The sequence below is a fragment of the Ptychodera flava genome, chromosome 8, assembly GCF_041260155.1.
Source record: "Ptychodera flava strain L36383 chromosome 8, AS_Pfla_20210202, whole genome shotgun sequence".
Lineage (NCBI taxonomy): Eukaryota > Metazoa > Hemichordata > Enteropneusta > Ptychoderidae > Ptychodera > Ptychodera flava.
Window position 1 is genome coordinate 26,662,724 of NC_091935.1, and position 26,102 is coordinate 26,688,825.

The 26,102-nt window shown below is 36.2% G+C and overlaps 1 protein-coding gene across 1 annotated transcript in view; it reads left to right on the forward strand.

Moving 5' to 3' along the window:
• Positions 1-12,065, forward strand: part of LOC139137937 (uncharacterized) — a 65,002-nt gene extending 52,937 nt beyond the window's left edge. The window contains exons 6-10 of the mRNA XM_070706179.1: positions 5,726-5,911; positions 6,243-6,296; positions 7,490-7,534; positions 7,813-7,903; positions 9,757-12,065. Coding sequence (XP_070562280.1) covers positions 5,726-5,911; positions 6,243-6,296; positions 7,490-7,534; positions 7,813-7,903; positions 9,757-9,886 — 506 coding nt within the window. The 3' untranslated portion in view covers positions 9,887-12,065. The remainder of the gene's footprint in view (positions 1-5,725; positions 5,912-6,242; positions 6,297-7,489; positions 7,535-7,812; positions 7,904-9,756) is intronic.
• Positions 12,066-26,102: the final 14,037 nt, after the last annotated feature.

Sequence of the window (26,102 nt, forward strand, 5' to 3'; positions counted from 1 at the left end):
TCTTATTTTGTATATATTTTGTTATTTTTTCTTTTTTGCGTAATGTAGGCATTTTTCGTATTTACTGCACAATTTTATGAATATTTAAAATAAGTCAAGATATTCGCGATTTAAATAAAATATTCAAGAAGAATATTTAAGATACGTGTTTTAAATTCAAAGTTCTATTCTATATGCCAATACCTTTCATTTGATATGTCACTCGATAGTTTTAAAGTAAGTGAAGAGTACATAACAATGGATTTTTATATTTTTATATCGGACATGCAAATTAGGTACCCGTGTGCATTATGCAAATTAAAGAATTACGGCTGTATTTTGCAGCTGCATATCGTCAATTTTCTTAAAGCAGGTAATAGGCTTTCAAGTGACGTATAATGTGGCTGTATGATGTAGTTTATGTGTAAAAATTATTTAAATATCGTTATTCAAAAGGGGAAAATATATTTTTCGATATAATTATGAAAAAAATTCAATAAAATCATTTTATATCTCTTCGGGTATCTATTTTGTATTCTACATGCAAATACCTTTCATTTTTTATATCACTCGATAGTTTAAAAGTATGTTTAGAGAAGTTATCAGTAAATTTATGATTTACATCGCATTTATGCAAATTGGGCACCCTTGTAAATTATGCAAATTAGGGCTATGGCTCACTACCAGCTCAACATTGTCCATTTTCATAAAGTAGAGATAATAAGCTTTCAAATGACGTATGATGTGGCTGTTTGATGTGGTTGCATGTGTTAAAATTTTTAAAATATTGTTATCCAAAAGTAGAAAATAATTTTTTCACAATAAATATGGCAATATTTCAGTGAAATCAATTTAAATATCTCTTTGGATATCAACGTTGTATTCTACATGCAAATACCTTCTTTTGATATATCACTCGATAGTTTAAAAAACGTTTAGAGTAGTTAACAATGAAATTTCTAATTTTATATCGCATTTATGCAAATTGAATACCCGTGTGAATTATGCAAATTTAGGAGGGTATGGCCCTACTTGGCAGCTCCACATCGTCAATTTTCTTAAAGTAGAGATAATAAGCTTTCAAATGACGTATGATGTGGCTGTTTGATGTGGTTGCATGTGTTAAAATTTTAAAATATTGTTATCCAAAGTAGAAAATATTTTTTTCACAATAAATATGGCAATATTTCAGTGAAATCAATTTAAATATCTCTTTGGATATCCATGTTGTATTCTACATGCAAATACCTTCCTTTGATATATCACTCGATAGTTTAAAAAACGTTTAGAGTAGTTAACAATGAAATTTCTAATTTTATATCGCATTTATGCAAATTGAATACCCGTGTGAATTATGCAAATTAGGAGGGTATGGCCCTACTTGGCAGCTCCACATCGTCAATTTTCTTAAAGTAGAGATAATAAGCTTTCAAATGACGTATGATGTGGCCGTATGTAAGGTGGGTACATTAAGTGTGAAAAATAGGTGAGTCTGCCGCTCGCCTTAAATATGCATGTCAATGGTTTCACAATCCGATGCAATGTGGCTACCTGATGGCCATTTAGTACCTTCTTTCATTACAGAGCATTAGAGAGCCATATTTCTACCAATATCATTCAAAGTTGGTACAAGGACATTGACCTATGTCATACACATGCACATCAATCTGTTTCACGACATGTAGCAGTATCATGTCAATTATTGAATTTTCGTAATTAGGCTGATATGTCAAGAAATACTGCATCAAATTTCATGAAACTTGGTACAGATGTTAAGCTCACATTGCTTTAACAGTGAATAAAGACATTTATCAGTGTCATGTTAATTAATTTGTAATTGCATATGTAATGAACTTTCCTAATTAGAGTGATATGTCCACAAATACTGCATCAAATTTGATGAAACTTGGTACAGATGTTGATCTCATAGTGTTGTAAATACAATTCAATGACACTTAGCAGTATCGTTTAAATTAATTGCTAATTTGCATTTACATGATTAATTTTTGTTTTTAGGGTGAATGTCCAGAAGCACTGCATCAAACTTTATGAAATATGGTACAGGTGATAATCTGTCAGTGTTATGATAGGATGCAAAAATGTTTGCAAACATCCTGTTGATTAATAATTGACTCATTTAATGACCTTTTGAATTAGGATGGCGGCCTACTTTGGTTTTATGTTTTCACCAGCATGAAACTCATTCCCGGCCATTAAGCTCAATCTGTATGGCAGTTTTTAATCACAGGCCTAATTAACGAACAGGACTCTATCCTCTCCGAGGACATGTAATTGAAGTACCCATTAACAAGCGAGGACTGTGTCATTAACGATGACTTGTTTAATATATTATATATAACATGACAAAATATATAATTTAACACGACCAAAAATGTTAAATATATCTATGAAAAGTCTTTTAGTTACTTGAATCATAATGATATTTAAGTAGAATGGTAGTTGTTCTATTGACTTAGAATTTAAGTTATCATTTATGAATATTGAGATGAGTAGTTTATGTCTAAAAGAGGATTGTAGTGAAACACCAACACTTGTGACTCACAGTTCGTCCAAGTCTATTGTTTTTGGAGTTTTATATCCCAAAAGACACCGTTTAAAATAAGATCCTCTGCTTTATCACGAGATTTATATTTAAAATTAGTTGTGATCATATTAATACTGAAGAGTTCATAAAGATGAGGACAGTACAGAATTATGCTGGAACAGTTTCTCTTTTTAACACTTACCGTCATTCTACAAATGTCGAAGTATAATATTTTGAAGCACCGTCGCAAATTTGAGCAGCACTGTTGCTAGTGTTTTGTGAATAAAGCAGCTTTCGTTGCTGAAGTTATTTTTAAAGATTCTGTGTTGACTAGGTTTGAATGGAATGCATTCTTTTTACAGATTAAAAAAAATCTCTGTCTTTGTATTTTTTCAGATTACGGCTATAAAGGTTGCTATAACTTAGGGAATTTGAAAAGCAAACTTACAATACCTTACGGCCATCTCACAATACAAAGATGTCTCAGGTATTGTCGCAAGCATAGACTCGGCGCTGTTCTAAAAGATACATGCACATGCTTTAACTCTGACATCGAGTACATTACACGTGGGAGCAACGCAATTTGCGGAACAGCCTGTAGCGGTGACGACAACCACGCATGTGGCGGGACCCCTCCTAACTACGGGGTGTATGAATGTATGTAAAGCGTCAATGTCACTTTAGACCACACGTTTGAGTAACACATGTTGATCATGTTTATTTCAGGCATACTCGCATCACATCTTTACCAATTGTGAAATGACAACTTGCACATGAATTCGACATTAATTAAGTAATAAATTCAAACGGCTTCTGATCTATAACTTTATTATATTAATTGAAATCGGAACATACAAGGAGTGTGACCTTTTGTCAAGTCAATAACATGAAAAAATGTTGAACCGATCACCTTCCCCATTTAATTAAAGTCACCAAACATTTGTTTACTATTGCACTGAATCTTCGACGAGACGTTTGTTAAAGTGTTCTGTTACGATGTTTAGGTTTTCTCAGAAACCGTTGTATATTTTAACGTCGTCATAGGAACATTGATTACAGGGTTTCTTAACACCATGAAAGTATGATATAAATTGAATTATTTGCACATCACTTATTTCTTCCAAATCGACATATACAGGTGCTATTCAAGTTTTAAGGTGAATCATGGGATCAAACATCTATAGTATTTAAAGTTTATACCCAAATGTAAACTAAGTGTAGGGTCAAAAATATGTTATTTTTAGAATGTGTTACCTCTTTTAACTATTTGCTTACAACTTATGTTCAAGATTTGCCTTCAAATTTTCCATGTCTACAGCAATAATAGACATGTCACGACCAATTGCTTCACGGAAGGTACAAGGACATAACCTCATGCCATGCTACATTATCTTCGCTTTATTGAGTGATACGATCTAATATAGATGCCATGCAGCCAATAAGCTTCAATTCTATTATGTCTGAAACTGCATTTAAAACGAGCCTGATTTCTTAAAGTTGGTGAAGGCACATAACTCTTGTTCATACATTTGAACGTCAATTAATTTTAATATACGATTCAATATGAGGATCATAAACCCATTCTGTTTCATATTTTCTAGTGAAGCCGTTACTAAGACATGTCTGTGTCTCAAAATTGATAGAGGAACATAACCTTTTGCTGTACATGAGCATGTCGAGTTGTTTTGCAATCCGATCCAATATGGCCACTTCAACCATTTTCTTTTCAGTGTAGTCATGCCTGTAGATGTAACTCAGACATGTCTAGCCTGATTTTTTTCCAAGTTTTTACAGGTACATAGCTACAGGTCTTACACATACATGTGGACTTTGTAATATGTACCAATACGGCTTTCATTCAGCATTTCTTTTATTACGATTTTGTACATAGTGCAATACAATAATACAATAATGCAAACACTGAATAAGAATTAGTACTTCAATATTATATGCATGCCGATTTTTTCTTTTACTGATACATCAGAATATGGCTAGGATTGTTCTAACTCATTGTGATTTGTGCAGGTCTAAGGCCGAAGGCCTCGTGATGTTTACAAGTTCCTGACCATAAGTGTGGTGATTACAACTGTAACAGCACACCTACTCGTGCAATTAACTATACTTATTGTTTTGCTGTTGTAATTTTTATACATGTAATTGTGTTGTTGTTGTTGTTGTTGTTGTTGTTGTTGTTGTTGTTGTTGTTTGCAAAAATGTACTGTGGAAGTGATAATACAATAATATTTAAAAACCCCATTTCATCATCATCACAGCACAAATGGGAGCCTGTGGAGGAAGCTACCAGACGGACAACGGGACGATCTACTCACCGCAGTTTCCCGGATGTAATCATGGCAAAACTAATTGTTCTTGGAATATAACCACCGTCAAAGATCATGTCAGTCTTGATTTCACAATATTCAACTTCTCTGACGAAAGCTTTGAGATCATCATAACTGAGGACTATGATGGTAGTGCGACTGTGTTGGGTCAGTATAATAAAACGTCGCCTCCAACGTCCATCATTTACTCTCGTTCCGAAAAAGCATTTATTAAGTTGTACAAGATCAACGAGGGCAATGGCTGTGATGTATTTGCCATCGATTTCTCAGGTGAGCTTGATATCATGTTCATTTGAGAATGATCAGATTCGAATGAATAACACCACGACCGTTTTCTCAAATATCATCATCAACAACATCACCATGATAGTCGCCGTAGCTGTCATATCATCATTATTATCATCATCGTTATCGTGACAATCGTCATTATTACTATCATCGTCGTCATCTTCATCATCATCGCCATCAGCGTCATCACCAGCACGACCATCGTCGTCGTTATTACATCCGTCACCGTCGTCATCATCATCACAAACAGATTTCCTTCCAATATATCTTTAACTTAGAGAATGTTGGACAGTGTGACCCCACAAATATTGTCAGAATCATTGCTCTTCATAATCATCTGGCTGTAACTTTTTCTGAACATCACTACTTAATTGTGCGCCACTGCAACGCTGAAGCTCTACACACAACATAGCAACGCGTATTGTAGTGATCTACCACATATTGTGTGTTCTCTCTTTAAAACTTTCGTAAGCGAAGCGCGCCTTGATGCCAAACACAGCATTCTCTTAAATAGTCCAAGAGCTGTTAAAATTATGCAAGTCAACACTTCCTCTCTGTAATATTAATGCAGGAAGAGTTCGGTGTGAGGTCCCGGATGGTGTAGACAATGGTAGGGCTGTCACTGATAGCATTTGTCCATATTGTAGCGGCGACACTGTGACAGTCGTCTGTGACCCCGGCTATGTGGTCAATTCTACCTACTCATCTGTCGAATGCCACAACGGAGAGTGGAACGCATCGTTGCCACAATGCATAGGTGAGAACTATGATATCATTCGTAACACTCATCGAAAATAAATGAAATGACAGGTGGTTCTGTGCTACGTCTTTTACTACATTATCACTGTTTTCAAGCCCAAGGTGTGCATTTCATGCATCTAGAAGCCATGATCAGTCCGCTTTAGGCGATCCTGCCCTGATATTTTTTATAGACGTAAGTGACTGTACTGGCGGTCGCTGCACTTGTTCTCCTGGTCAATAACTGCTTTACCAGTATCAAGAAAATCAACAATATGCATAGTTTGCAACATTTTCCGAATAATTTTATTTTGACAATTTTGTAAGTTATTGTTTTATATACTTTTCAGCGACTGATAAATCAGCTTATCCGAACACGTCGATAATCATGATAGAAAAAAATGGTAAATCACTTTCTTAATTGTCTTTCTCATATGTATATACCTACGTATGTATGCATCTATGTATGTATGCATGTATGCATGTATGTATGTATGTATGTATGTTTGTATGTATGTCGCTATGCATGTAGCTATGTATGTAGCTATGCTTGTACCATGCTTGCATCTATGCACTCATTAATATGTCTATATACATGTGTGTTCAATATGTACCTGGCTGTAGTGGTATTTCTGTGTGTGTGAGTACGTGCATCCTACCAGCCTATATGTCTCAGATGTTGATATGCATGGGTATATATCTTCGCATGTGCGAATACACGCATGTATACGTAATAAGCCACACCATTCCATTGTCAATTGTTTATTCGTAGAAAATGTTCACAGCAGTCTCTCGCTGCACTTGTTCTCTTAGGTCAATAACTGCTTTATCGGTATCAGGAACATCAACTTATGTATAGTTTATCTTTCGAAATATGTTCATTTTTACACTTTTGTATGCTATTCATTGTTGGACTCAAATATGACACTACTAACACTGTATTTTATCTTTTAAGCGACCGATAAATCAGCTTATCCGACCACATCAATAATTATGATAGAAAAAACTGGTAATTTTCTTTTCTCAATTGTCTTTCTCGTATGTATGTATGTATGTATGTATGTATGTATGTATGTATGTATGTATGTATGTATGTATGTATGTATGTATGTTTGTATGTATCTATGTATCTATGTATCTATGTGTGTGTATCTATGTATCTATGTATGTCGTTGTGTATGTGGCTATGTATGTACGATGCCGTCATCTGCTCTGTCATTTACATGTCTATATGTATCTTTGTGTCAAATATGTACCTGTCTGTGGCTGTATATCTGTTTCTATGTATGTCTTGTATATGCATGCACGCACGCTTGCATAAATGTATGTCTGTGTGTCTGTATGTGCGTCCTATGCAGGCTTATCTGTCACGGGTATGGATATGCATGGTTATATATCTTCGCACGTACGATCACACGCATGTATACGTAAGCGGCCGGGCCCGTCCATTGTCGTTTGTTTGCATCACAGTCACTCAAAGTGGATTGAGGGACTTTGTCCAGATATTCGTAGAAAAGCTTCACAGCATTCTCTAGCATTTGTTAAAGGACTAGTTTTAACAAGACTCTCAGATGTGTTCACATTGTCTTTCTAACAGATTCCGTTCAAACAACTCAAGATACTGGTTCAGGTCTTTCTTCAGGTACGTTTAACTTAAACGTTTATTTTCAACACATCTTATAGCTATAAAGCAACTGTTGTTCATTGCTTATATTTCAACTATTCAGTCAAAAAAATTACGTTTTCTCGTGATGTCAGAAGAACGATAACCACGTCATCCAGTGACAGTATCTTCGCTCTTATCGTAGCCGTTGGCTTTAAACTATTGTATAGTATAGCAATACTGATGCACCATGTTCATTTATCGAATACCTGTATCCGATTATGAACTATGATGATTTTAATGAAATTATCTTTCAGGATTTAATCTTGGAGCTGTCGTTGGCCTTACCTTATTCGTTGCACTAATAATACTGTTAATAATCCTATGCTGTATACTGACAAGGAAGAGGTGAGTTCGAGGTTTGGTCAGGAGCCCTTTCACAGTAACACTGACTTGACCGTCGTCCATGTGCCACATGCTGTAGATTTCCACACTCCCTCATGAAAATGCCCAGGTATTGGATTTAGATAAAACCTATTGGTTTCGAGTGTAAGATATTTGACACTTTGAATCAGATGATTTCTTTGCATTTTAATCGGGAATTATTGTAGAAGCGAGGTGTGCAAGGCGTCATGTAGCCGATGGAGATATTCTCTTATACGTTGTATTAAGTTCATTGTTTATCTTCCTGGTGGCAAACTTCGTGGTGCTGAGACCAGCCAGTACAGTGGAAACATCACTCTTCTTAGTATTACATATTACAGATGTACCAATCCGAGGTTTATTGTACAACAAAACATCGTCCAAGTTTTGTATTGTATCCATTTTCTGATGTGCACAAAAACGAGCGGAATACTGTCATATGGAGTGAGTGTTCTTTGGGATATTATTTCGTTTAGTATAGGTACCGAAAGAAGCATAAGGTCTTGTACAAAGTATTAGTCACGCCGATTTCCACGAAATAATTCTCAATACTACCGGAAGAAGCCCATCATGATGAATGTTTGTACTGTCGAACATCAACAAAAGGAGTACACATAAACTGTCTGTGTATACTCGCTAGTACAGCTAAGATATTGGCAGGAAGTTTTATTCCTTAAAGTCAGCAAAACTCACTTTATTGGCTGTTCACAAACTTTAGTTAACACAGGATCGCATTAATCCCAAATTTTCTCCAAACAAAATTGACAATCAGTTCGATTGTTACTTATGGTACTATATGATAAACTGCGCAAAATTCAGCTCACTGTAACGCATGTACATTGAAGTTTAATAGGAGCTTCGTGCATTTCACAATTCTGGATATCAAATGAATACTGACTTTTATACCTGATCCCAAGGGAACCCTCTGTCTTAACATGTTCTTGTGTATTAAAATCAAAATTTTACGATAACTTAGCGAAATCAGAAGGGCAAGAAAAGACCGTGTGACACTTTCTTCGTTTGTTGTTTCGGTCGTTTCTCTTTGTTTATTATTTGTTTTTAGTTTAAGATTCCAAGACAAGAAATGTGACCTTTTTAATCTAACAATTCCCTAACGATTAATAAACTCAGAACCCCCGTAAAGTGTACATTTTCTGAAAGCCTACATATATGGACACATTTTGGTAACCACAGTGTCACCATTGTTTACATAACTATCACGTGACAAGATAATTTGCATAACCTTTCAAAAGTCGGTTTCCCTATGTTTTGTCTCAATACTTCAATACATCTGACCCAAACTTGCTGGAATGCAAGCTGTCACAATGCTCTTCCAAAGTATGTCTCAGATTTTTTATATCTTGCTTAGTTTTTTTGGAGCACAATTTTAAGAAATCAACTATGGTAAAATTCACTGCTCTGGAAGTTTTTCTGGCATAAAAAATGTTTGAGAAGGTTTAAAAAAATTCTGAGACACATTTTAAAGACCTGTAGGATAGCTTGCACTCACATGAATTTCAGCCACATATCTCAAAGCATTGAAACAAAACATAAGGAAAACCGTTTTTGAAAGGTTATGCAAATTACCTGTCACATGATAGTTATGTAAACAATGGTGACACTATGGTAACCAAAATGTTCCCCTATATCTAGGCTTTCCGAAAATATACAATTTAGGGGGTTCTGAGCTTATTAAACACTAGAGAATTGTTAGCTTAAAATGGTCAATTTCTTGTCTTGGAACCTTATTAGATGTTTTAGTCCAAATATTGAAATCGGTTTGATATGCAAATGTTGGAGGTAACAACATTTTTTAAATTTTTTTTTTACCTTTGTAGGCATAGAGAACTAAGGGCGAAAAATGAAAAAGCTGACGCACAAACTGTCCGTTTAAAGGAGATACGAATAAGTGAGCCTCAGTGTCAAATGACAGATGAAACTGAAGGATGTATCGCCAATACTGACTAGCGCCCTCTCCAGAACATTGGGAATACCTCTGCCGAAAGTCAAGACATGGGTGCATTTGAAGTGCACCAGTCGAATACTAGTTATAATCATTTATATTTAGAACCCATATCAGCGGCTCAATCAGCAACGGTTTAACGAGCTGTTTCTCAGTTCTTTAGTTCGGGATTTGTGGGTAATGTGGCACAGAAGCAAATGCCCAACTTGTCTTCTTGTGTCTTTTCGTCATGAGGACATCATGCGTAGAGTTAACATCTCTTTGCGTAATTGCTTAAAATTAATTGACAGATGCTGACAGACAGGTAGCTGTAGAAAGCCTAAGATTATAAATTTCTGTGTAGATAGATAGATAGAGTTAGGCTTTCTCCATATATTGATATAAAAGTTAAAGCCTTCCCATTCTTTAACACAATAGTGACACACATCAATTCTCAAGATTTATTATGAATGATGACAGTAGAGTATTGTAATTTAACTTGTCTAACATACCTTTATAAGGTGGCTTCGATAACCGGTTCTCCACCAATTTTCCCTAAACTTCGACTGGTCACGGTTCCATGACGCGATAAGGATACAAGACTCAGTCAAGGGGAGGATACGTGAGCGATTACAAGTTTCTATATTGTAAGAGTGTTCCATTTGAAATGCAAAGTATTTTGACATAACAATAATGTAATCACTGATTGAATGTATTCCTACTCTAGACTTTTACGGGAGACGTCTACAGATATATTTCTAAATACATTGAGTGTCAAAGAATTGTTGATGTTTATTGAATTACTTCAAGCTACAAAAGAATTATTATGCAATTAATTACAAATTCTGCAGAATACTAAAGAAAATTAGAAGTCTATTCGATTTTTGAGATTCTAGAGAAGCTTCTAAAAGAGTCACGAGAAAGCCAACAATATGCTATGTGAAGCCTAATTAAATTACTACAAGATTCATTACATATATAAGTATTATAGGTATATTATAATATCATGGATGGATATATGTCTCAACATTTATCGATTACATGAGTACACAAGGGTTCCGTACTTAGCCCTACACTATAATTATTTGATTTACGTCAATGATATTCCTAATTCTTCAAATTTTATTGATCTTAGGCTTTTTACCGACCATTCCAACCCTTTTGATACTTTTCACGTGAAACACGCACTGTAAATCTTTTCATTGTGGATTTACATTTGCAAGACCTTGAACAATGGTTTGATGCTGAAAAAAGTAAAGTAAAACAAGTAAATAAAAACAAAGTATGTACTATTTCAAAGCAATTGTTACTCAGTATCAAGTTACAAGGTAACTTATCCGTAAAAAAATACTACGAAGCTTCAAAAGCATCTTTTTTGGAGTTATTTTGATAAAACATTTGACATGGAAATTTCATATTAATGAGATAAATAACAGTATAAGAAAAAGTAGGAATCATATTTAGACTAAGAAATTATGTACGTATATCACAGTAAATTCTAGTACTGTTTTACAAAGCTTTTATTGAAGCAAATATTATGTATGGTCTTTATGTGTGGGGAAGTACATATCCATCTTACTTACATCAGATTGTTATCGACCAAAAAATGCTGTCACGAATAATTACGTTTTCTAGATTTCGAGAGACTACTTCACCTTTCTTTCTAAAACTAGGTATACTTGATGTCCCCAAACTTCATGAAGTACTTTTTGGAAAGTTAATGTTTCATTTGCATCATCAAAATATACCACATTATTTGAGTGATTGCTATAGACTAGCTGATGATTGCTATGACACTCGTTTTAAATAAGGTCAAACCTTACCTTTACCGAAAGTATGTAAAATGCAGGACAGTTTACAATTTATAAAATGGGTGCCAAAGTCTGGAACAACCTACCACATATATTATATATAAAATCAACAAGACGGCATCTCTTAGGTAAATACCAAGATGTGTGAATATTTATTTATTATTATTACTTAAAACATACAATTTTGACTAACGGTTGACATAATTAGACAATTAAGACAGCTATTGCCATGTAAATTTAACAGAAATGGGGCCAGGCTCGATTAGCGCTAAGATATTTTTTCCTGTTTAAAAGATTGCCTTTTTTTCCTCTTCATTACGTAATGAGACTTGTATATTTGTATACTTGTATATTTGAAATTGGCAATAAAGTCAAAGTAAAAGCAAAGTAAAGTAATAATATTGATGTTTGAATTTGGCAATAAAGTCAAGTAAAGTAAAAGTAAAGTAAAATAATAATATAAATGTTCTGTAGAAGATCCATAAACTTCAATGGAAATACAATAGAATCCTGACGGAATTCAATTATTATTAATAAGGACGTTCAAGAGACGTTCAACAAAACACAAATTGGAAATCTCCTCAGAAATTTCACAGATATGAACAGAAGTGCGATATTATGTTAATGGCATTCCTATATGGAAGATTCAGAGAGGTCAATAGATCTTAAATTAGAATCTATCATTCGTGTACAGAAAGTAAAAGTCGACAAAAGTCCGTGGTATTTCTATTGCCGTTTCATGATTTTGTATACAAAATTGTATTCATAATTTATGAGGTTATCTTTTTGGTAAGGGCCAGGGAGCCTATTTCGAAGCTATTAGCACATGATTTCTGAAAAATAACATTTGTAAATCATACAGAATATGATATTGCTAATTGGTACACATAAATAAAAGTCTGGTCTTCGACCTTTAGATCTTGCCAGTAAAGAGAATTTTATTTGAAACCGTTGTCGGATCAATGTTATTAGACACCGCAGTTGACCACTCCGTTTCCAAATCACCATACTTTAACTCCACGGTCCACAAATAGAGAGAGTGTTGTTTGTAGCTTCAAAGTTTGTCTTTGTTACTAAGACTTCTTCAAGTCTTACCGTAAATGGAGCAACAATGCCAAATGTATATCCATTTTAACATGATTCAGTTAAAGAGTTGGTGGTACAGGCCCCAAGTGATTTATCCCTGTAAGGCTTGGATGCATTTGAATAGGCACGCGAATACAGGTCACCACAAACTTATCCCTTCATATGTTGAGAGTACTGTAGTTCAGAAGTGAGTACATGCTCACTAAGTTTTTCCATTGTAGGACGGTTGGAATGGTTGGACGTAAATAGGCCCTAAGCTTGCAAGGTTTTACAAGTCCTTACCTAGTAGGTTCCCGAAAGGTTGGAAGTAAGTTTGCAAATTACAACAGTCCCTAACCTTGTGACTCCTTGTAATGTTGGAAGTTAGTAAACTCACAAGTTGTTTCTGGCCCCCATCTAGTTATCAACTGAAAGGTTGGATGTGTGCTAGCTGGGAAGTTGCTACACTCCCTTACTAACCTGCCCCTTTGGAAGGTTTAAAGTTGGTAAGGCCGTAAGTAGGTATAGCCTTCCAACTAGTTAGCCCTTCAACGGTTGGGAGTAAGTACGTTCGCTAGTGGCGCAGACCGCCATCTACGTAGCTCTTGAAAGGTAGGAAAAAGTTAGTTCACAAGTTGGTACAGGCTAATACAGGCACTGTGATGTATCATTCTCTCCTTTCCAGAGTGTGTTCTGGTAACAATACTTCTTCAGGGTACATGAACTCAAAATGTAAGAAGGTAAAGTTTGTGACACAACAAAAACTTCTCTGGCCATGTTCTAATTGTAAAGTAGATCCAAAAAATAATCTGTAAAATGAGACCGATTCGATTTACCTTAATGGTGGTATTCAACATTATATAGTTTGGTTTGAAAATATGCCAGTATTCAGTTTGCATGGCAGCATGACTTAAACTTAGTGTACGTATGAGTCCCGTCGTATGTAAAACAGTCATGCATCATATTATATTAATCTTCGTTTGAATATGAACTTGTTACTTAATGGAAAAACTAACCCCTATGAATCCCTTACACCTAATTTTGTTCAACGCTTTTTTTCCAGGGCAAATTTGAGCATCTGTAGGGGCAAACAGGCGTAAAACATGCAACATACGTTTGTGCTATGTTTGTCGGTACTTAGGATTTAAATGGACAAAGTTGTCAAGATCTGTTTAAGTCATAGGAGTTTGGAAATAGCATTGATCGTGACTTTTTTTTGTTACCAAATACCAATATCCACCATGAAAATCAACTTGATAAATGTGTTGCTTACCAATCACGTAGACAAAAAGTTTACCATTTTCATTAGAACGACAGCCAGTAGATTGTGTCTGGTCTATACATGTGAAAGAATTTTCTAAAGGGGCAATATAACTTGTCGAAAAAAAGATCAGTATCAAGGTGTTGATCGACGTGAAATATTTGCATAACGCCATACTTATTAATTTTTACTAAAGAAATTGTGTGTTTCCGGGCAGATAAAATAGATCTGCCTTTCTTAGCATGTTCGGTATCTTTTCTGGATATTTCATCATTCTATTGCGGCAAAATTTGAAAACAAAGGTTCACTAAAGATACTAACAGGGGTCCGAGGGCGTTACACCTTTATATTCATGATAATCTATTTCTGTCAACATTTTGTGCACTGAGTGACTCTAGTATGGCTCAAGGCTGTGATTTTCAGATGCACCACCGAGCGCGCGCGAACACTCTTTCAGTGGACGAACCTCGTGAAACGGCTACTGATAAAAAACTGAACCCATCAAATTGAAGACCCCTGCAGGTTGTGTAGACCTGGTCGTCCTGGTTTGTGAAAAATAAACTTAAACAACCATACTCGCCGCATCTTCAACTTCACTTCACTCAAAAACTTCCTCTTTATTCCAGTATAAATATTATTGATATAAAGGTGACGAACACAACATGTGTAACGTTTATGAAGGATAATAAGGTAATTTTCTGCAATATTACTTGTTAGGTATACCAGTGCGACCTTGTTTCGGATACCCAGGAGAGGCGCTCTACAGCAAGGTGGTTGCACTGTGTAGCTATACGAAACCAACCTTTGGACCGTTGGTAACCGTATCATTTCCGTATCTGTAGTGCTCAGCTAGCAGTTCCTTTGAAGACGCGGCTAACATAGTCGAGAAACCTGGCGTACCGGTTGTGTTAATCTAGTCATGGGTGCATTTTGGCGTATTTCAAAAATTCTGCCACTTTTGATCTGCACGTCGGTCGTATCAACTGATTATAGTAAGTATCCTAATATATTGTTTAGTGTTTTGTTTTGCCATGCTTCTTTTTTTCTGAGCACAAAGCCTCGAAGTCCATGATGTAGCGAGTGCCTGCTTTTAATTTCAGCGGCCACGTGCCTTTCTCCGAATATAACATATGTTCTATCATATCAGGTTGTTTCTTATTGTATAAAACAACTTTGGTTAAATTTTCGCGACTGTTTAATCGGATGCGAATACATATCAGATTAGATTAAAGGGGCGGCATTAAAATAAGGAATTCATAACAAAACTGATAAACAAGTGTTGTACTGTGAACGATTTCGGACCTGATGGCTCTCATGAAAACACTGCTGAATTCCCCTCCTCCTTGATCAAAATAAGTCATCTTTCTCATGCCAAATAATTTATATTTCAATAGGGTTGTTTACAGATGACGTCATTTTCTTATTATAATGCAACAATGAATATTCGCCATACATTTTAGATTACATTTTTTGAAATTTCACCTGCAAGAATGACAAAACCCAACTTTTAAAAAAGGCTACTGTCAATGTTATTTTGAACATAAGAAAACATACGACTACAAGTTCATGAGAAAAACTCTTACAAAAATGACTTTGTTCTTTCGAAAACGAGAAAACCTTTCGAAATTTTCAACCCAGAAGCCGTCATTTTGACCATATCGGCAACATCTTGCCTTCTTATAGGTGCGCAACAAAAGCAGTGACCAATCCAGCCCCCCCCCCAAGAAAACATCGGCCCTCCCCTATAATTTCTGTCCAGTTACTAACCAAGTTTGCATATTGAAGCACGCATGGAGACGAAATAACCCAAAATTAACCCTCTGGGTCATCGTCCAGTCTGCGCGACTGGGCATTGTCGACGTATTACACTTTTTCCTATACCAACCCGAACAAACATACGAAGATGGCTAAGAGTTGACTGTGCTTTTCTATTGAGAAGATAGTATCATAGGACTTAAACCTGTATGTTCCTTTGAATTATTGTATAGATTTGCATAGGGAATCACGCCACGATGCGAGAGTTGACATTTCAGTAACTCGCAGGCGCACGAGCGTTCTTCTCTTCGCTCTCTTCTATGACTATATTAAGAACCCTTCAATAAGCCTGGCCTGAACTGGCCAAGAGTGTAAGCACAATTATGGACAGTGAGCCAAAAGAGACAATGCGAGAAAAACTGGGTGTCAGTAGGCCTCCAATTTTTCACTCAATACAAATCTTACAGATATCAGACTTAAAGGAACAGAAACTGGGTTTTTTTCTTATAAATTTGTTTTTTCAAACTATCTTATGAAAAATCTGGACTTTCATCAAATACCAGCATTAACTTTTGATATATTTGTAGCTTTGCAACGATACGAAAGTGCAGCTATTGGTCAACCAAAAATGTTCACTATTCTCTAATTGTATCGACATAATTTGGGTGAAGCGTAAAGGTTGGTTGACAAATACTTCTGCATGAGAAGTGAAAATTTATGTGGCCGGTGACGTTAAAAATAGACAAGGTCATAACTTAAACTAAAGGTTTGTTTTCTTTTAGCCTTCCGAAATAATAGTGACTATTCGAAAAAGATTAGTCAATCAATTAGTTGCTTTATTGTTGAACAATACAAACATTGGGTGCGGTAAGGCAAAAAGTACAAAGCTCAAAGTACAAAAACAAACAGCTGTTTGAGCTGCTGTTATGGAAGTAACGTGCTAGAAATGGGTGGTTCATCACGAAGCGAGTGGTTTATCCTGCTGAGTAAACATTTGAATGAACTTCCCTTTTGCACTTAAATCAACAAAATCAGAATTTTACAAAACTTGTGAAAGAGAATTTCTCGATGCTGTATATTTTATTCGGTCAAAAGTGAGTGGTATAACCGTTACTTGCTATGTGGTTCATCGCTATTTTATCATAACAGTACATTGAAATTCTGGCCTGAAACACTAAAGAGGTATTTTTCTCTGGCCGGGAGTCGCACGTGTTCCAAATATCGCGAGTAAAGTATTGTCAGTTTCACTTTTCGACGCATAAGATCTCTTTATTTGCACTTTAGATACACCTGTACGATGAGATACATAATTTCGGTTCTCGTTCCTGATTTACACATATCTATATCGGTTGACACAATTTTAGCGTGGTCAGACGCTGATAAAGGCAAGTTATTTTCTAAACCAAATTGCATTAGTTCACTGTCTACCAAAGCTGCGTGCCAAGTATTGAATGTACATCACCATTATATCTAATGCAGCTGGAAAATACAACGTGAAAAAACATGTACATCTGTTAATAATGTATGTCTCTTCCCTTCAGAAATATTTAAACTAGAGGGAGGACAGACTCCATATGAAGGAAGAGTGTATGTCTATCTGGAGGATGTTGGATGGATGCCAGTTTGCAGTGAAGATTGGATCACCGATGATGCAGATGTTTTGTGTAACGAATTAGGTAATAGAACTTATGATTTTATAGGTTACAGCATCTTACCTGACAGCAAACAAACAAATAACCTTGCAAGTTCATTGACGATGTTGAGACTTTGAATGGTAATTTCTGAGAACAGATGAGTATTTTATTTCAAACTTGAAATGGGAGCTGGCGGCATGAGCTCCATGTGTGGCAGCGTGTACACAGAGTCACTGAAAACTATCAATGTGACATAAGTTAAATTGTGTCGGGGTTGATCTGCTACGCAGAACACGATTGGGAATAATTTGGGATAATTGGATGTTGGTATTTTCAAATTCTTAAAAGTGTTAGTTACCCTATGGCTGAATGTTGTAATATCACAAATTAATTATAAAAACAAGTGTCTAACTTAAAAAGAAAAGCAGCTGAGCTTACATTTGCAGATCAAACCCACATTACTTCATTATCCAATTATCCCAAATTAGTTCCAATCGTGTTACAGTATTTCTACATAAAACCAACACGATTGATGAACTGCAGAAGGAACAAAAAATACTTTAAATTTAAAACTGTGTTTTGCAATGTCTTCATATTCGTAAAAAGACACACCTGAAGACATGCATTAATTCTGGTTTGTTTTCTACAAATGCATCGTTAGGATTGCCACGTTCAAAAAAGAGACAAAGTCCATTGTGTTTACTGAATTTTGGGGCAAATCCACACCAGGTTTTCAGCATCGCATGCTGTATTTTTCGTTTACATTTTTTATTACTTCGTCCAACTATTTATTAGTATCAGTACAGCGTTGAATATTTTGGAGTGCAGTAACCCATGTCAATAAGCTTGGATTGTTGTACATCATTCACTTACCCTAATAAAAGCGTTGCTGCGCAGTCGGGAACGTGAGGATTGCGGGGAAAATAACAATATTTATAAAACACTGAAGAATAGTTTTTGCAACGTAAGCTTAAAGGTAAGGGAGCGTTCAGTTATTATGGCCGGGGGTGGGCCGGCAAATTCTTCCTGCGCATCAGGCAAAATAAGTGAAACCCCCCCCCTACCCATTGTACCAAAAAATTGATGACCCCCCCCCTTTTAAGATGACAAAAATTTCATGACCCCCCCCCCCCCCACATTGCTTGAGTAAAGCTGCACAACCATACACCTTGGAGGGATAGAATCAAAAAAAAGATTCTCAGATATTTTCATATGACCCTCCTCACAAACTCCAAAGTGTTAATGTTCAAATTTCCCCTTCTGATTTGCTATAATTTTGAAATTACCCTTAAAGGGATTAGACAGAAATTACACGTAGATCGCAATATTTTTGCGGAAGCGTGTGCGTAAAAAAATTGTTATTTGGATTTAATTGATGATCAGCTGTTGATAATGTTGATTCACTATACATGATAGTGTATGAGAAAACCTTAAATACTATTTTAATACAAAACTATATCTATGCATTTATAGATGTTTGATAATTGACATAAATGTACTTACAACTGGTATGTGGACAAAAAAATTGACTTTAGAATTTCACCAAAAATGTTCATCCACTATACATTGAGTCTATGATAAAATTGTGAACATTTTTTTTTTGGAATGAAAAACTTGCTGTACATGAGCATATACAGACGTTGAATAATTAACATAATTGGACTTGATTAGAATGGTTATGATGGTTAAAGGTGCATATTATGTGTACAAGAAATCTGATTTTGAAATTTCATGAACGTGTTCATCCACTATACATGGGAGTCTATGATAAAATAGTGAACATTTTTTTTTGGAATGAAAAACTTGCTGTACATGAGCATATACAGACGTTGAATAATTAACATAATTGTACTTGATTAGAATATGATGGTAAAAGGTGCATATTATGTGTACAAGAAATCTGATTTTGAAATTTCACTGAACGTGTTCATCCACTATACATGGGAGTCTATGAGGAAACTATAAATAATTTTTTCCAATGCAAAAATAGGTAAATCTGTGTATTTATGTACTCCCGATTATTAACATCAATGAACTTGATTAGACTATGGTGGTAACAAATGGAGATGTTCGCCAGATATTGGATTTTGGAATTTCACGAAATGTAGATTCACTGTACATGGGAGTCTATGAGGAACTATGAATAATTTTTTTCCAATACAAAAACAGGTAAATCTGTGTAATTATGTACTCCTGATTAATAATATGAATGTATTTGATTAGACTAGGGTGGTAACAAATGGATGTGTTTGCCAAAATTGGATTTTGGAATTTCATAAAAATGTAGATTCACTGTACATGGGAGTCTATGAGGAAACTATAAACAATTTTTTCCAAAACAAAAATATGTAAATCTGTGTATTTATGTACTCCTGATTATTAATATGAATGTATTTGATTAGACTAGGGTGGTAACAAATGGATGTGTTTGCCAAAATTGGATTTTGGAATTTCACCGAAATGTAGATTCACTGTACATGGGAGTCTATGAGGAAACTATGAATAATTTTTTCCAATACAAAAATAGGTAAATCTGTGTATTTATGTACTCTTGATTATTAATATTAATGTACTTGATTAGACTAGGGTGGTTACAAATGGATATGTGTGCAGGAAATTGGATTTTAGAATTTTACCTAAAAGAATTATTTAACTTTTCATGGTACTAGTAGTCTACAGGTAACTGTTTAAAACTTGCCATATCTCTAATATGTAAGTAATAGGAATTGTTCATTGCCCTCAGTGAGCTCCATTGACAATAAGACATGCCTCAGAGTTGCCAAGTCAAGATGTTCATGTGATAGATAATTATATTTTTGTTCAGATTTACAATTAAATGACTTCAGAGAATGAAATCATGCAGCAAATCATTCTGATCTCCCAGAATATTTCTGAAAACACTGAAACTGCTTTTTGACGTGACGGATGCTTATGAAAATTAAGTGACCCCCCCCCTCTGAGCTGTTTGAAAAATACATGACCCCCCCCCCTGCAGTTTTCAAATTTGAGGTGACCCCCCCCCCCCCTGGATTTTGCCGGCCACCCCCGGCCGTAAAAACTGAACGCTCCCTAAACTGTCACCTTTTCCAATTTTGCCACAGTTACCATGGAAAGAGAAAATCTAACCAATCACAGATTTTAAGCGGGTGGCCACTTTTTAAAAACAGCGCCCTCACACGGGTATTTTGAATACCAAGAAACGCCCCTTTTACCATATATGGGCATATGTAGATTACAGGTGACTGTATACCTTTAACTCCTTTCCCTCGATTTAGCCTCTCATCATTTGATTTATTTCACACTATCATCGTTGCTTTCGTTCAAAACACGAGTGATGAGATGAACTGTTCTTTCATTACTTTGCCAGGGTTTTCGGCCGGTGCAATGTGGGTGAGCAGCCCCAGAGTGGAGGATAGAAACGTAACTTCCAGGTGTGTGTATAATGTCGATTGTCCACAAGGCTCAAAGTCGTGGGCACAATGTCATTACAACCTTACACATGAACCGTGCTACTGTAAACAAGCAAAGGCAAGTTGTAACTGTAAGTATTTTTTAGAAATTTATATCAGTCAAGCTGACATAAGTTTATTGACAAACGACGCAAGAGATAATTGAAGGTCTAGGAGAAATTCAGAGTGAATTTAAAACGAATTGAGCAATTTTATATCGCTGAGCGTATATATGCATAAGAAGAGAGAACAGTTCCATAGGGATATTGCATTACGCAAAGCTTATCTTTTTGGAGTAAAGAACAGTATTTTTACTCGTACCACATGACCAAGAAAACAGGATAGCAAACTTAGAAATGCCTTATAACCACAGTAAGATAGAATGTTGAATAATGTACTTTGTTGGTTTTTTTTAATTCTGGAAGGAGTAATTTATATTACACGCTGATAGGTAGAAACAACTAATCGTTGTCTCACTCATGTAACTTATGGCGCCACGGAATCTTGCGTGTTTTTCAAATAATGCAATTTAAAGAAATGTTGTCTCTGTTTTATTAAGGTTGCGTGACGACTAGTTGTAATTGTGTGATTATAAAACTGAGCGGTGAAGAAAGATCAGAACAAAAAAAAAAGGAATGTCAAATTGGTTTCTCTTTTCAATGGTTATCTCCAGTCCAAGAGGAAGCATTACAATATATTGAGAAGCATCAAGGCAAAGTTGAGGACAACTTTGGTCAGTGTTTCGGTAAATAAATCAAACAAAATAATGCGTCATTCGTAGCTGAATTCCGCTTTAAGGCTCAGTGTACTTGTATAGACAAAGTTTGAAGTCAAAATGTCTATTTTGAGATTACATAAAGTCTGGCTCTCTGTATTTTCAGATTACGGCTATAAAGGTTGCTATAACTTAGGGGACTTTAAAGGCGAAAGACATAAAGATGATGACCAGCTCACCATACAAGAATGTCTCGGGTTTTGTCGCAATTATAGTTTCGGCGCTGTTCTAAAAGATACATGCAAATGCTTCAACTCTGACATCGAGGACAGTAAACATGGAAGCAACGCTATATGCGGAACAGCTTGTGGCGGCGAGGACAACCATGCATGTGGCGGTACCGCTCCTCACCACGGAGTGTATGAATGTAAAGTATCAAAGTCGTTTTTAGACTATAAGTTTTAATAGTTACGTCTGTTGGGCATGTTGCAACCTACATGCCTACCACAAAGTTTTGACCATTTGCAAAGTGACACGATAACTTGCACATGTATAGTACTTCTTGTTAGACAGTGATTTCTAAATGGCTTCTGATCTACATAACATATTTTCTATAAACTGAAATTGAAACATGTCAAGAGGAAAGCAGTGAGTCATGTGAGAAAACGTCCAAAACGTACTCTTCCCTATTCGATCAGAATTAATTATTCTGTTGCTATTACTTATTTTGAAGTAAGATAGTTTTTTACGTTAATAAGTTCTACTGTGTTTCTTTCGTGTTCTGGGATTTTTTTTGGATTTCCTTGGACCTTGTCGCAGAAATTGTGACTGTAATAGTTTTTCATAATATCATGAAAAATTCATAACGCCTCACCAATAATGTATGGACGCGTCTTTAAGAGTTGAGAGTGGATTGAAACTGACATTTAGTGTTTAACGTTTTTACTCCAAATGTCAAAGAGAGCCGATTATCACTTCTGCCTTTTTGCGTAGGTGTAGGGCAAAAACCATGGTGTTCGGGGCATCTCTTTCCTCTTGAAACTTCTGTCTGTGAAAAACTCAGTGCCTTATTATCCTCTTTCTACTCCATATCTAAGCCACAGGAATAAATACCACTTTGAAGAAAGAGAATTAAATTTATGCTTATATCGTCTGTTTTTAGATTTACCTTTTAACAGCTTTTGACCATTTTTTGCTACATTTAATTTTTTTAACTACGTTTGTATCCATGAACGGTTTTACCATTTGTTGCTTTACTATAGTACTGTCAAATTTTAATATCCATATGCAACGTATCTGGTCACTTTTTACAGAATGGATTTAGAGGCTAGATGAATTATAAGTCGTGTTGTACTTGGGCCTCAGCCCAAGTACATTTGTTTTCATTCCGTGGGAAAAAACTGTAAGGTATAACCATTTCTGGCTGAGACCAGGGAGGGCAAAATGTATTGGCTTCATCTTTCTTGGCATAATAAATGGCGTAATGATGTTAACTGAATGGAAGTGCTGCTCTCAGCCAGTCTTGAATAAGTGAGATGTGAATATAAATGCTTCTCTATCTGAGTTTTTGCCACAAAATCTTCTGAATATAATCAAAATGTGCATCGAAATGCAACAATTAATGCACCCTCCGTTTCCTAGGCGATGGCACGACCCTTGCTACACCCACTGGACGAGCCAAAGTGGGAGGGGTAATTTCGGTTTGGTCGAACAGGAGGGCTCGAGACCAGAATTTAACATTTAAACTTGAAACATGTTTAATCACTGACAAGATGTGGATTAGTGTTAATCAAAGAGAAAGTTTGAAAAGGAAAGGTTTTATATCCCGGACACAATGAAAAACATTACGACTGGAAACTGTACCCCCGGTTGAGAATAGTAATGCCCACAGCGATGGAGAACACTTATCCTTGAGCTGAGAAAACCACACCATCATTTCGAAATAGAGCTGCAGATTCGAGAAGCTCGTTAAAAATAGCTAGGTACACCCCATATATAGGGGTTGTTTCGAGTCTTGAGGGCAAATTTCGCCTCCTTCATTTAGAAATCGTACGTTTATTTTTCCGGGGGAACACATCATTTGACACAAATTTGCATGTAAAGGGGTCGCCAGTAAGCACGTGGTCAAATCTGGCATAAGAAACAATATGAAATGTTGGCTAAAGCCAGTCCAAAATAAACTGATTTGAACTTTTGTGTTTTGTAATTTATACCACTGCAGTAACATTACTTTTTTTTGACAACATCACACAATGTAATACGTTTTGAAACTGAATACTCCGACGTATTCTGTGTCTCCTTTGCTAAAAAATACGGTATGCCGATTACCATGTAAGGAGATGATGACGTCAAGACAGATTTGTAGTGCGTTTGGTCTTGGATGGTGCACGAAGTTCTGTCGAGGTAGCTTGTGTATTTATTTCCTAAATGGGAGATATTAGGGTCGATCTAAAAGGCCGAAAAATGTTATGATACTCTAAGCGAGCTGAACTCCAATGCGAATGGTTGGATAATTTGGAGGATGTCTAGACTGATCTCGTCTCATTAAGATTATTTGGCGGTCAGTATTGAATTTCAACTGCGTCACAAGTTTGCGTCGAACGGTCAACGAACGATATTTTAGAAATCTGGAGACATGGCACATCGCAGTTTTATTTTAGTATTTTATATTTTACAAAAGATGTAAGAAGCAGTGATTTTGTTGAAAATTCTGAAAAAAATATAGGAAGATTTGATCGCGAACACATTTTCACTTGGGGTCAACTAGCCCTGCGTACGATGCTGTGTGTTCCGCTACAGCTAACCGCCCCGCTCACCACAGCCCTGCAAAGACCCGTACGTAGGGTCGGTGACTTCAAATCCATTTTGGGACTTGACGTAAAAAGCCAAATTACTGCCGAAATTCAGCGTTCTTGGGCCCAAGTCGTATCCCAGCCTACCTCAGCTACTCGATCGCTTCCAAAAATGACAGTCTTTTATTCACTTCTCGTAAATAACCGTCGATGTCGGCAACTCTCTCGCTGGCCCTGCGTACGATGCTGTGTGTTAGCTGTAGCACATAGCATCGTACGCAGGGCTAGGGGTCAACATGGGGTCGCAGCCATGTTGCCTCAAAACTTATTTCTGTCTGCACTCAAAACTCAAAAATGTCGCATATGAACCTGAAAAATCGATGTAATTTTGTCAAACTTCGGCGAAATTTCAGCCTATAGACAAAATTTCATCTAGGTAAGGTAAATTTACTGAAATTTGATCGACAAATAAACCTGAGCTTGAACGTTACAGCTCGCCTTCTCTGGGAAGTCATGCATCCGGCCAGCTGCCCATATGGCCGGGTGCATGAGATTGTTTTCAAGCGACGGCGGCAGACCGTACGGGGCTCTGGATATGAACCTACCGCCGGTGTAGCTGTAATAACTGTTGCGTTGTTTTTAATCACCACGGACGAAGTCCGAGGGGACTCAGAGGTTTGGTCATGTCCGTGCGTCCGTCCGTCCGTTCACGCCTACAGTACCCAACCCCATACAGATGCACGTCGATTTGTTTCACAATGCTATCAAATTTGGCCGTGTTAGAGGACTTTTTAGTTTACACCTCCATAGACTCCCATGTATAAGGCAGTTCTCCATAGACTCGCATGTATGATGCCAAGAAAAATAAAAATTTAGTTTCTCATCGTATTGCCTAAAGGATGCAGTGACACAGTTTTTTTGTCCCCACGGATAAAGTCCAGGGGGCTTATAGATTGGCTCATATCCGTCCGTGAGTCCATCAGTGAGTCCATCGGTTCACGCAGATATCTCAGACATTTTGACAAAATATCATGTGACCTTGGTGACCTTTGACCTCAAATATACATTATTGTCCATGACTCAGTAACCACAAGTGCTAAACCTTTCATATTTGGTATGATGGGACACCTTATGATGCCACATATTGTACCCCATTAATTATGTGCATATCTAATTATGAGCGAGCCAATAGAGCAAGAGGTCTGATTTCTGGTATATAGGGATAAGTTAACAATATAATTTGTTTGACAAAACGTCACGTGACCTCAATGACCTTTGACCTCAAATATACATATTTGTCCACAACTCAGTAACCACAAGTGCTACACCCTTCATATTTGGTATGAAAGGACACCTTATGACACCATATATTGTACCTCATTAATTATGTGCATATCTTATTTTGAGCGAGAGCCAATAGAGCTAGAGGTCTGATTTTTGGTATATAGGAATAACTTAGCAATACAATTATTATGACAAAATGTGACGTGACCTCAATGACCTTTGACCTCAAATATATATATTTGTCCACAACTCAGTAACCACAAGTGCTACATCCTTCATATTTGGTATGATAAGACACCTTATGACACCACATATTGTACCTCATTAATTATGCACATATCTAATTCTGAGCAAGCCAATAGAGCTGGATGTCCGATTTTTGGTATATAGGGATAACTATAGGGTAGAAATCTAAATATGCCCATCTAAATATTAGACATCTACCATCGAGAACAAAAGAAATTTGCTGTAATTTG